This window comes from Nematolebias whitei, chromosome 17, assembly GCF_014905685.2.
Source record: "Nematolebias whitei isolate Nwh7 chromosome 17, NemWhi1, whole genome shotgun sequence".
In the NCBI taxonomy this organism is placed as follows: Eukaryota; Metazoa; Chordata; class Actinopteri; order Cyprinodontiformes; family Rivulidae; genus Nematolebias; species Nematolebias whitei.
In genome coordinates, this window is record NC_056514.1 from 8,478,721 (window position 1) to 8,492,788 (window position 14,068).

At 40.6% G+C, this 14,068-nt stretch overlaps 1 protein-coding gene across 1 annotated transcript in view; it reads left to right on the forward strand.

Annotated features, from left to right (window-relative positions):
* ryr2a (ryanodine receptor 2a (cardiac)) overlaps positions 1-14,068 on the forward strand; it is a 554,599-nt gene that overhangs the window by 254,951 nt on the left and 285,580 nt on the right. The window contains 3 exon segments of the mRNA XM_037691577.1: positions 1,160-1,323; positions 1,433-1,511; positions 11,939-12,028. Of these exon segments, the coding sequence (XP_037547505.1) occupies positions 1,160-1,323; positions 1,433-1,511; positions 11,939-12,028 (333 nt within the window).

Below are 14,068 nucleotides of genomic sequence, written 5' to 3' on the forward strand. Positions count from 1 at the left end.
ATAATGATTTATTCAACCTTTTATTTATACAGATTGGCTTCATTGAGCCACAAAGACTCGTTTACAAGAGACCTGCTCCAAACAGAACATATAAAATACAGACAAGAGTAAAAGTAAACAATGACAACGATAAACTACAGTAAAAATAGTATAGATGATATATATATATAGATCTTAATAAAAATGTATCAGTGACTGTGAGTTTTGCAAACGTGTCATAAGAATATTTTATTAGTGTTATTGTTAACCCCACCAAGAATATTTAAATACACTGAACCATGTGTTCAGCTTTAATGGCTGTACTCATGAGATTTACAGAGGAAAACATCGTGAGAATGAGTTTAGTATTCAGCTCTGACTGATTAAACGCGCAAATACTTCATTGCTCCTGTCAAACAGGTTACACTGAGTGGAGCGGTCGACCGTTCCAAGATGGCGGCCCTAAAGCTCATCAGCGCTAATAGGCGATAGCGATCAATGCTGTATCTAGTGTTTATATGATATCTATGGTGACAGGTAGCAGGCAGCTGTCAACAGGATCCAGGAAACGCCAAGGCACAACAAAAGACGGAAATAATCCATTAATTGTCTGAGAAATGGATGTAGAATGGGCCAGGCAGATCTTTAGTTTCACCAGCTATCCTCCACGTTTACAGCGGTAACGGCAACGTTTCCGCTGGGGGGGCAGCGCAGGTGCCCGGAGGAGATAAGCTGGGACTCCTGACAGGAGCGGGAGATTGCCAACAACATGTCGAATATCCAGGAGGGACTGACGATTGTACACAAGCACAGACTTAGTGCTGAGCACAAAACAGAGAAACAAAACAAACCAAGAGTGACAGACGGACAGCCACACACACTGGCGCCATCTTGGATGATATGAAAAAAACAAACAAAAAAAGTGAATTTGATCTAAAGCACTAATTAGTCTCTTTAGAATGATTTGTTCAATTAGCTTTGTAGAGATCTAGTAGAGTGCTGTATGAATGGGTAAATGAGGCACAGATTTTAGTGTAAAGCGCTTTGAGTATCTTGAAATAAGATTGAAAGGCGCTATATAAGTACAGTCCATTTACCATTTACATTCAGAAAAAAACAACAAGAAAAGTAATAAACTCCAAACTAATTGTTTTCGTTGTGTTTTGATGTTATATAATAGCGGTATGATCAAGAGCTGTTTAAGCTTGCGCTGCCGTGTCTCAGCGCTGTGGCTGGAGCGCTTCCTCCAGACTACATGGAGTCAAACTACATGGCCATGATGGAGAAACAGTCATCAGTGGATTCAGAGGGAAACTTCACTCCTCAGCCAGCAGACACCACAAAGTAGGCTTCTTCTGCACTTACTAAAGCTCAAATGGAGATCGACATTAGATTTACATGTTTGCATTTCAATTCTGCCATTGTCAGATTGATTCCTTTTATCTTTTTTCAGCGTTACTGTACCTGAGAAACTGGACTGTTTCATATCCAGATATGCCGAGCACAACCATGAAAGGTGGTGTATAGATAAGGTAAGGCGGTAAGGATTTTGTATTTGTAATTTGTTATAATTGTATTATTTCAGTTTTTTGTTTTAATCAGCAAAAATAGCAAGAACTAGAATTGTGAGCTGTTATTAACGGGATCCAAGACATTTGAAGCATGTCAAATATGGCACATGTTATGCTCAGCACCCTCTCAACCCCTTGTGTATCACAGATTTGTTGCATAATGAATAACACACGCACACACACACACACACACACACACACACACACACACACACACACAGAGTTATACCATACCATACTATTTTATTTATAGAACACTTAAAACAGCGACAAGGCCAACCAAAGTGCTGTACAGACAGAAAAACAGGCAACACACAAAGCAATATACAAAATGAAGTATTTTTGTTTGGGTAAAGATGTAAAACGGATGTTGGAATTGATGAAGACATCCATCCATCCATCCATTATCTTTACCCACTTATTCCATTTTGGGTCACGGGGGTCGCTGGTGCCCATGTCCAGCAATCACTGTGCGAGGGGCGGGGTACACCCTGGACGGGTCGCAAGTCCATCACAGGGCCACATAAAGACAAACGAGACAAACAACCATTCACTCTCTCACTCACACCTCGGGACAATTTAGAGTTACCAATCAGCCTAACATGCATGTTTTTGGTCTGTGGGAGGAAACCGGAGCACCCGGAGAAAACCCACGCATGCACCGAGAGAATATGCAAACTCCACCCAGAAGGACCTGGACCGGGGTTTGAACCAAGGACCTGCTCGCTGAGAGGCAGCAGCTCTACCAGTTGCGCCACCGTGCTGCCTTTGATGAAGACAGAATTTGATAAAATACAAACTTGGTTTAAACTTAATAAATTATCATTAAATTTAGATAAAACTAAATACATGATATTTAGTAACAAAAAGAGAACTGTTGATGATCCATTTAAAATTGAGGGTGTTGAGATTTGTAGAGTTAATGAGATTAAATTTTTGGGTGTAATCATTGATGAAGAGCTAACATGGAAAAATCACATCAATTCTGTAAGAACAAAAATATCTAAATCTATTGCAGTACTATACAAAGTCAGGGAATTATTAAATGATAAAGCTCTGTACATGTTGTATAACACAATCATTGTTCCACATTTAATCTATTGCATTGATGTTTGGGGGAAAGCGTGTAAAACATTTACAAAACCTATTTTTATTTTACAGAAGAGAGCTATAAGAATCATCACTAGAAACATTACAGTCACCCATCAAGCACATTATTTTATCAACTGAAGTTATTGAAGTTCCATGATTTGGTAGATTATAGTATTTTATCAGTTATGTATAGGGCTCAAAATAACACATTACCATTAAATGGGGGAGTGGTGGCGCAGAGGTTAGAGAGGTGGCTTGTGATCCGAAGATCGCCGGTTCACGCCCCGGCCCCGACAACATCAAAATTGTGGGTGGGGTAGGTGAAACACCCACACTTGCCCCCACCCTCATTCGCCCCACTCTGGGCCCATGAGCAAGGCCCTTAACCCCCACCATGTGCTCCCTAAACAGGTCTCTCTTGAAAATGAGTTCTCGTGGCTCAATGAGACTAACCTGGATAAATAAAGGCTAAATGAAAAAAAAAAATGAAAAAAAATATCCAAATAAATTTTGTTAAAAGACAAAGTTGTTATAATCTTAAGGGGATAGAGATATTTGTCAAACCAAAATTCAGAACTAGTCTGAAGGGAAGGTCTACCTCAATCCAAGGAGTTGGATTGTGGAATGGTCTAGAGAGTGATGTTAAAAATGCCAAGTCAATGTGTACATTTAAGAAAAAGATCAAAGCTGAATTGTTAAAAAAATATATATGAAGTAGCTTAGTGTGTTTTTTGTATTAAAATTAGAAAAATTAGAAAGAGTTATTGATTTTGTTCTGTTACTTGAAAATTATTATGATTGAAATAATTGTTTGAAAAAAGGGGCAGATATAATAAGATTTTTTCTTCTTTCTGCAGCCTTTCATTTTAAATCTCTTGTATCTTTTTTTTTATATTGTTATGGAATTGTTTTGTACTTTTTTAAAATGAATAAACTTTTATACCACACCATACCAAGTAAATCAGAATATAGACATAAAAATGTTGCAGATAATACATATGATGACTAAGCAGTGTGGAGCATACAGGTTCAAAACACAGATCATCTGGTGTTGAAAGCTACGGAAAAGTAGTGGGTTTTGTCAATAAACCAGGTGTCTGTAGTGATGAGGCATGAACAGACGACCAGCTTTAATAAAGATGAAGCCTGATCAAAGTTCTCCTCAGCAGCAGAAGGACTGAACTCCTGCTTTAAATCAAGCTGAAAATGATAATGTGTAACCAAAAGTGTTTTACTGTTTTGATAACGTGTAACTAGGCTGTTTTACTGTTTTACTAATAATCAACAAATAATCAATTAATGGAAGTATTAATCTTTAAGATATTGTATAATTTTTTGTATGATTGTGTGGATTACTTTTACTTATGAAATGGTAAAGTGAAGAGGCCTCATGTAACAGTGAACATGTCTGAACATGCCCACCAAAGGACAAGCCTGGGCCTGCCTCGAGCAGTAGAAAGAAAGCAAGGAGTCAGGGAGTTCAAACACAACTCATCTCATGATGACGCATCTTTGAGCAAAACAAGTTCTGGAAAGTACAGAGAAAACAGGCCTGAACCGGTTGAGGTGCAAAACAGCAGAGAAGTTACTGGAAAAGAAATGATGTAATTTTCCAAAACCCCTCCTTAAGAGGAGGAGGGAAAAATAAGTCTTTAAATACAGACTGAACAGAATAAGCTTGGTCAATGCAGAGTCGAAGCTGACTGAAGAGCCGAGCAGAGGGAATTACAGGCAAGAGGCAGCTCGTCGGATCAGAAGGAGCCCAAAAAGGAGTTGGATTTTACCAGTTTTGAGACAATGTTGGGAGTTAATTCTTTTCTTCACCAAGATGGGATTGGATTTAAGCTTTCGTTCATCGATACCTAAACTGGATGAGCTTCCTACTTCTATTAATCGCTTGACCTGGGCCCGTCCAAAACTCTGATCTTCTAATTTGGAATAGTTGCACTTGCCTTTGAGGATCGGCCAGTATCTCTCTCCTAGAGAACTGGAAATTTGCCCTTACCCACATAGTGACTCACAAAGGGTCATTTCAAAATCATGGTAAGCGGACGACCTCATTCTTACTCTGCTCTAATTAAATTGTTTCATCTAATTGGAAGAACAGCATACAGAATAAATTTGGGAGTACTGAATTGGTTACTGGTGAGATTTGCTCGAAGGTGCTTCTGGTTCATGAGGGAGTTGAGGGAGAACATCTTTTGGCTCGATTTGTGAAAGGTCTATGTTAAGGCAGGATCTATAAATCCTCAAGGTCGCTTGAGTTTTAGATTTCACTGGATAACCATCATCGCCTCACTTAGGGAAGAAAGTGTATCCTATGTACTCATGAAATTTAATCATTATAAAATTGTGCCTGATGCTGTATCCCCTGCTAAAACTATTTGATTAAAGTAACGCAAAATGAATAATTCTGGACTATTATTTCACCCTTAATGAACAAAAACATGGTAATGCTTGGTTCACTTAACAACACCAATAAAGGAGGTTTTGACAGGTTTATTAGCTACAGAGTGACAAACACCCTTGTGCCCATTTCCAGGGCCCTAAAAATTACCAGAACAGTTAACAATTGCAACGCTAAAGTGAGAGGTGAGCGGCCACAACGCGAGTTTCTCTGGACCAGAAGATCCATTCCCTGCTGCTTGGAGGTTCGAGGTAACAGAGTGAGATTAGGGTGTGACTCACGGATTTAAGGTCGTTAATATTCTGGATGAATCACCTCGCCGCAGCCTTAATGAGGCTACTTTAGACAGCTACAGGTAAAACCACGGCGCTGAAGTAAGCTTCCGGACCCCTTGGAGGAGAGGCTGCAAGCAAAGGTGCTTATCGCTACTTCCAGTGGTTACCTTTGCTTATCGGAAAGCAGACAGTTTTTAAACAGGATTTGAAAACCGAGAGGGAGGGGGCCTGTCTGACAAGCAGAGGTAACTTGTTCCAAAGTCTTGGGCCTGCAACAGAGAAGGCCCCGTCACTCTGCGCTTAAGACGACTTCCTAGAACTGTGAGAACATGGTGGGACATACTACTGTAGCAAATCAGAGAGATGTTTGGGGGGGTGGGGGGTGAAACTGTTCAGCGATTTGTAGACATACAGGAGTATTTTGAACTGGATTCAAAGTTGAACCGGTAGCCAGTGCAGGGAGGCCAAGACTGGAGTGATGTGCTCTCTTTTGCCTGTACTCGTTAAAAATTGGGCTGCTGCATTCTGGGCCAGTTGTAGTCATGCAATCGAGGTCTGACTGATACCAAACAGGAGCAAATTGCAGTAATCAAGCCTAGATGTAATGAATGCATGTATTACTGTCTCCAGGTTATTTTTGGACAAAATGGGCTTCAGCTTAGAAAGTCGCCTCAGTTGGAAAAAACAGGATTTAACAATCATGTTTACCTAACTGTTGAGTTTCATGGAAGGGTCCATTATCACTCCCAGATTTGTGACTCTTTGTTTTTCTGGCAGGGCTAGAATGGAAAGGTCGATGCAGTGGCAGGGAACAACATGACTTCAGACTTCTTTTCATTGAAACTTAAGAAATTAAAGCCATCCAGTCCCTGATGTCAGCCAAGCAGTCGAGCAGAGGATGAATAGAGCATGTACCATTGTGTCTTAGGAGGAAGTAAATTTGACAGTCATCGGCGTAGAAGTGAAAGGGTATGTTGTGTTTCCGAAAAATAGCACCAAGTGGCAGCAGGTATAAAGAGAATAGGAGGTGTTTTGCTTCCCCAGTGAGGTAGACACAGGACGCATGCCACGCCCTCATTGCAGCCTTCTCCTCCAAGGGGTCTAAAACTAATCCTAAGGCTCAGATATCACCCGTAGCTGTTTTTTAGGACAGTTTAGTCTAAGGCTGTGTTGAGATGATTCACCCAGTCTGTTAACAACCTCCTATCCGTGCACCACACACAGAATCTCACCTCGTGCCTCGCCGACCTAGCAGCGGGAGTGGGGATGTTCGGCAGACGAGGAAGCGCACGTTCATGGTTGCTCATCTCCTAATTTAGCGTTGCAATTGTTATCCGATCTGGTTTTGGTTTAGAATCTAGGAATAAGATTCATGGATGTAGTTTTATAATCAAAGCTACGAAACCCTTAAGAACCTCATGAACTTTTGTTGTTAACATTGAACCAAGTTCTCCACTTCCATGAACAAAGCGGTGAAATGATAGTCCAGAATCTTACATTTTATGCTTTGCTTTAATTGATGATTTGCAGGGGAACAGCATTATAGCAGAAATCCATAGTGATTATTCGGTTACATAACAAAGTCAGTAGACAAAAGTCCACTTGTTACTTGAAAGGTGTTACTTTTGATAGTTGGTTGATGTCCAACGGGCAAAACAGTTCAATCAAGTTGTAATACCTTTGCTCCAATGAGCTGAACCAAATAATTATAAATCTGTAACGCTCCGATGAGTAAAAACAGAAAATTATAAATCCTTAAGCGCCGTTGAGGAAAAATAGAAATATATTAATCTTCACTCTGTTGAGCCAAAGTAAGGTAAGGTGATTAGGTTCAGGGGAAGACTTTTGCTGCTCCGAGACCCCAGAGAACACTCAGAAACCCAAGATCGTTACTGGACTCGATGAGCCGTCAGCAGGCATCTCGAGTTTACCTCGTGTTCCCAGAATCCTCCAGAGTGAAATATCAAAAATTAAGTTTAGTTGGAAAAATAAAAATAAAAGTAAAAAAATTAAGTTTAGTTAGAAAAATAAAAAATTAAAAAGTTAAAATCTAAAGTGTGTTCATAAACTCTATCAAACAAAAAGGAGAAAAATAAAAAAAATACAAAGGCATCTTCAGAATCCCATAGTGCAGCAAAAATGGGGAAACTCTCCAAAATTGTATTAATTACGGCTTTAAAAATACCAAATTTAATATAATGAGCATGCATCAGGACAAATTTAATATAATGAGTAAATCCCAATAACTCAAAATGTTGTCAAGAGTCCTGACATTCTACTAGTATATATAGCTATAAGCGATTTTAATTATTTAATTTTATTTTAGGACAGCTATTAGTATGTGTCATACCATCTCTTTTCGAAGACCCCTTGTCAAAGGGGATCCTTGAATATTGACGCTGGTGACAATCATCCCTCAGTTGCTTTTGAAGAATATTTCATACTGCCTTCAATAAAATCCAATCTTGGAAACTTGAGTTGGCTTTTCTGGTCTGGGCTGAGCTGAGAAAAATTATTTTCCTCTTCGGATCTTCAAGTTCCCTTTAGTTACTGAAGGCATCCATGAACTGTCCTTTACAACTCTCCAAGTGCTTCAGTCCTAATCGTTAGTGCTGAGCGTTTTTATACATTTGTCTGCTCATTGCGTAATTTCTGCATAGAAACAGTCCTGGATATGGACTGTTCTACAACGTAAGATCACATGTTCAACGTCACTGTCATTGCTAAATTATCTTTGACTGCCACTAGGTCGGTCTTCCTGTTTTTCTGCAGAGAGCTTCATCTTTTTCTGAGAGAGCCTCTTTACTTAAGGTATCTTGTTCCTGTTTTCTGTAGATAGCTTCAGTTTTTTCTACAGATAGCTTCCTCTTTTTTCTTCCTACTGGCCTGGCCATCTGTTCAGACTTCCACTTCTTGTGGTGACTTGACACACACGAACATTAAGCTGTTAACTTGACCTTTTGACCATCAATTCTATTCACTTTTAGTCAGTAACTAATTCATTTATTCTTAATCATTTAAAGTTAATTCCCTTTCAATATAAGATTTCCCAATAATCTCTTAATTTAAGCTCTATATTGTCTTCAACATTGATTGATTAAGTCTTAATTCATAGGATTTCACACTCAGCACATAGTATATTAGACAGACTTCACACACTGTTACATACTATTATTTAGATTTGTTTCAGTAAATAAACCTTTCTTGCTTTTTCAGAAGTTTTAGTAAATAAACCTTTCTTACTTTTCCAGAACACATACTCAGGGATCTGTGATTTATACTGCGCTCAACCTTATTTTAGGTCATGAGAACTGACTTTGTACCTCACCTGAAATGCACAACACTTGACAGAGGGGACCCAGGATGGACCTCTACGGAACCCCCCATTTAAGCTCTGTCGCTGCAGAACTAAAATCTTTGATGGAGACATAAAAGGATCTGTCAGGGAGGTAGGATCTGAACCAACTGAGGGCTAATCCTGTGATGCCCACACACTGCTCCAACCTAGCAATGAGGATCTCATAGTTGATGGTGTCAAAAGCAGATGTGAGGTTCAATAGGACAAGCAGCACAGAATCACTAGTATCTATGGATAAGAAGATGTCATTAAAAACCTTCAATAGGGTAGTTTTGGTGCTGTGGAGAGGTTTAAAGCCAGATTGGAATAGCTCTAAGATGGCGTGATCCTCCAGGAAGTGCTTCTACTGGGACTCATCTATTTTCTCCAGTATTTTAGAAACAAATGGGAGTCTGGAGACAGGCCAGAAATTGGATATGACTGAGGGGTCAAGGTTTGGGTTTTTTCAGGAGAGGTTGAACAACAGCATGTTTAAAGGTTTTTGGCACCACGCCAGTGGATAAACTGCTATTTACAATAGCAAGAATGGACGGACCTAGAGTAGGAAAAACCTCTTTTAGTAGTCGAGGGGGGACCACATCAAAGGGGGAACCAGATGGTTTCAAGCTGCACATGACCTGCTCTAGAGAAGACAGAGTGATGGGTTCAAAATGGTCAAATAGAGATACAGATTGAGGTGGAATGGATGGGTCATGAGTTGGAGGGGAAATGAGAGCATGGGTGGTCGCAATTTTTTCAATAAAGTAAAAAGAAATGTAGGAAGTTCTTGCACAGCTCAGTCCAGGCTTCCAGAGGTGATGGTTCACTGAGGTGGAGAACAGAGTTTAGGGTAGAAAAGAGGACATGCGGGTTGTGAGAGTTTGAGGCAATGATATCAGAAAAGTATTTAGATCTAGCAGCTTTTATTGCTTTCTGATAACAACGCCAACTCTCTTTTAGTATTTGAAAAGAGACCTGCAGCCTGTCTTTCCTCCATTTGCGCTCCGCCCTTCTGCACTACTGTCTAACAGTTGGTGACGTCATTCAGCCAAGGTTCTGATCTGAGTTTCGATTTTCTAGTTTTTACAAGAGTATCATGATCCAGAGTCTTTAAGCAGACAGAGTTGAACTGGGATGTCAGCTCCTCAGTGGTGGTGAGAAACACTGGGGGCTGACTTATCATTTCAGTGTTATAAACATCTGTGAAACGTGCAGCAGTGAAGTGGTTAATGACCCGGCTACTACGTGCAAGAGCGCACGGCTTAGGAGTTAGACGGGGGAGGGGAACTCCAACCGGACTGGCATGTGGTCTGAAAACACATTATCACCGATTTCAAGATTACTAACAGTCACATCATGAGTTAAAACAAAGTCCAGTGTATGTCCGCACTGTTGGGTGGGACCGTTTACATGCTGAGTTAGATTAAATGAGTCTAATAAATCTAAAAAGTCCTTAACCCAGGGCTTCTCAGGACAGCACACATGCAAATTAAAATCCCCAATAATGAAAACGTGATCATATTTTGGTTTTATTTCAGCCAAGAAATCAGAAATCTCATTTATGAAATCCTTAGATCGAGATGGGCGGTAGACGAGTGTGCATAAAGTCGAAGGCGAATGGTAGAGTTTAAAGACGCTCAGCTCAAAGCTGGCGCAGGAAACTAGGATGGGCAGTTGTTTAGAGTCAAAAGTCGATTTGAATATTGTTAATAATCCACCTGCGTTTAAATACACCGTTCGGTGGCAATAATTCCATCAAGCCGCTGGACTCACCCGGAGACATTCAAGTCTATGTGATGCAGAGAAAGTCCAAATCGTGCTCTTGAAAGTAGTCCCTGAGGATAAAAGTTTTGTTGGTAACAGATCTTGCGTTGACCACACACATCCTGATATTGTCCAAGGTAGACCCAGTAGTGGTGGAGGGAGCGCGAGCCAATGGCCGCAGATTTTCGATAACAGTATATATATAAATGTTGACTTGTATTGACTTTATGTGACAACTTATGTTGTGCATTGGTGCTATATAAATAAACTGAATTGAACTGAATTATATCAAATACTGTACAGTAGTGGCAACAAATTTAGGGGCAGGAGGTCAAAAAGTTATGACCTTTGTGTAAGTGCCACATGTGTAATACACTCACTTTGTCTTTGAGTAGCAGGGCTGGTACATTAGATCAAAGACAAAGTATTTTATTGTGATACTAATCACAATTATAGAAAAAAAAAGACTCCAGCCTAAAAAAATCACAGATAATTATCTGCAGTTTTGGTATTGTTGCATAAAAAAAGATTTACACTAATTGTGCTTGGGATGGAAACATGTCCAAATTAGTTTTCCAATAATTAGAATTTGTTTTAGAAAGAGGTAGGGCGGCACGGTGGCGCAGTTGGTAGAGCTGCTGCCTCTCAGCGAACAGGTCGCCCCAGTTCAAATCCCGGCTGGGGAACCTCTCTGGGTGGAGTTTGCATGTTCTGTCCTTGCTGCGTGGATTTCCTCTGACGGACCAAAAACATGCATGTTAGACTGATTGGTACCTCTAAATTGTCCTTTGATGTGAGTGAGAGAGTGAATGGTTGTTTGTCTCTATGTGTCCCTGTGATGGACTGGAGACCTGTCCAGGGTGTCCTCCAACTCTCGCACAGTCACTGCTGGACATGGGCACCAGTGACCCCCACGACCTGAAAAGGAAGAAGCGAGTAAAGATAATGGATCTTTAATAATGGATGGGTAGAATGAGCTACAATTTTAAACTGAACTAAAACTGATAATATTATTGCATAACACCCCCCCCCCCCCCCCCCCCCACACACACACACACACATATGGTGTTGCTTTTAGCACAATGGCTGAGTTAAAATCTTTTTGACAAGTGCAAAGGTCACTTCTCATTGAATTGACATGATGCCATCTGTCACTCAGAGCAGTATTCTCATCAACAACTGATCAATCTGTGATAGCAGTTCATCCCAAAGTGTAACGCTCCGTACCTACAGGAAATGCCCCCCCCGGGACAACATTGTCGGGATTTCTTATTAGCGTCACGTCACTCTGTTCTGACTGATGGCCAGACTCCAGCCACTAGCTGATGACATTGTCTACACTGGTGCCAGTTGTAGATGTGCCAACTTCTTGTAAATCAAATTGTTTACATACCCATCACTGGTCTGCAGGTGGATTCTTTCAGGCTGCTGAACTCTTTTTGTCACTGAGTGTAGTTTTTAAATCAGTTTTAAAATCTTGAAGTTATTCAGTAACTGTTTTTATGTTTTCCAGTTTTCGGCTGGTTGGACACACGGGGACCAGATGTGTGAGATCAGGAAACATCATCCTCTTTTGAAGCCATTCAAGAGTCTTTCTGAGATGGTAATCTTAACATGCAACTGTATGATTATATACTGTACATATACAGCCCCGATGCTGAAAAACATGGACACGTGTAAATTATACAGATATTGCACTTTTTAAAATGACATTGTATGCATGACAGTGATGTAAATAAATATTAAATTCTATTCAAATAGACAATACTTACAAAACAGAATGCAATAAATTTCAAGTCAAACCCAAATTCTATTCACAATAGCTCATTTTAACACATTAGATGTTTACACTAAAACATTGTTTTATTTTTGACAAAAATAAGCGTAACAACAAAGTCCATGCTCAATAATCCAGGTATAAAATCCAACATTTTTCAGTCAGGTTCATCTGGACAGTTTCTTTTTCTTTTTTGTGCTGAAATGTTTCGCCTTCGATCCGGAAGGCTTCATCAGTCAAGGAAACACACAACAAAACTGATTCTTCCCCCAACAGCTTACTCCAAAGTGGAACAAACCAGTTCTGCTTGTGATAAGATGGTCTCTTTGGTACACCCCTCCTCCATTGCCAGCCCTCTTCCTTGTTGACAGTCTTGTCAAACTGGTTGAAAACAACAAAGTCCATGCTCAATAATCCAGGTATAAAATCCAGGTATATCAAGTATAAAAAAATAAGCATAGTTTTGAATGTTATGGTAGTAACTAAATGTAAGCGGATAAAAAAACTGAATGGCTGGAGGATAAAATTTCAACTAATTTGGTTAAACTGCAGGGCAGCACGGTGGCGCAACTGGTAGAGCTGCTGCCTCTCAGCGAGCAGGTCCTTGGTTCAAACCCCGGTCCAGGGGCCTTTCTGAGTGGAGTTTTCATGTTCTCTCCGTGCATGCGTGGGTTTTCTCCGGGTGCTCTGGTTTCCTCCCACAGACCAAAAACATGCATGTTAGGCTGATTGGTAATTCTAAATTGTCCCTAGGTGTGAGTGAGAAAGTGAATGGTTGTTTGTCTCATTTGTCTCTATGTGGCCCTGTGATGGACTTGCGACCCGTCCAGGGTGTCCCCCGCCCCTCGCACAGTGATTGCTGGACATGGGCACCAGCGACCCCCCGTGACCCAAAATGGAATAAACGGGTAAAGATAATGGATGGTTGGATGGATGGTTAAACTGCAACAGTCCAGTGGGAGGACAGTGTATAAAAAGAACATTTTTATCTCTCAGTACTAAAATGGTTAGAGGTTTATTAGTCTGTAAAAAAACATAGTGGAACAATTTTAAATAATGCTCTTTGATGGAAAAGTCAAGTCAAGTCAAGTCAACTTTATTTATAGCGCACATGTAAAACAGAACCTGTTATCAACGTGCTTAACAACAACAACAACAACAACAATCAATGAGAGTAAAAAAAAAGCAGGATAAAAGTAAATTATTTAATTGAAGAGAAGTTTTCAAGGTTCCATGTGAGGAGGGTCTGGGCTCGAAGTGTCCCTTCAAGTCAGTGGGCAAAAAAAGCCTTATTTTTATCACCTCTAGCTCCTCACTGCGTCTCATCCACATCCAGCAGGGCCGGCCCAAGTCTCCATGGGGCCCTAAGCAAAATCTGGTGTGGGGCCCTGTATTTCTGTTAATAATGTGGATTACTGCAATCAACAGTCAGATGATCAGATCATTCACTCACCTAACATAAACTCATTGCAACTCTTGACAGCCCTGTTTTTTTTGGGTGGGGGATTTTTTTTTTCTTTTTGCATGTATAGAGAATGTTCTATTTTGTATAGGCTTCGCCCTTTAAGAGCTGTCGCTTAGTGGGTTTTATCCCATCATGCAAAGAATCGCACTGAAAAGTTTAGTCCACGCCCACCTGCTGTGTGGGCCCCACCCGGTCCGTATAAATTATGTTAAGAGCGGGTTATCAGCTCCCAATTTTCTTCAGCAGGCTAATAGCACTGACCTTCAACAAGATGTCCAGCACCAACACCATCCGCCTGTGTCCGTTCTGCAAGACCGGCTACTTGCTAAGTTTTGACCGGCACGACACCTGCGAAGGATGCCTGGGTCCCCGCCACATCGCCCGCATCTCCTCCTGCCACC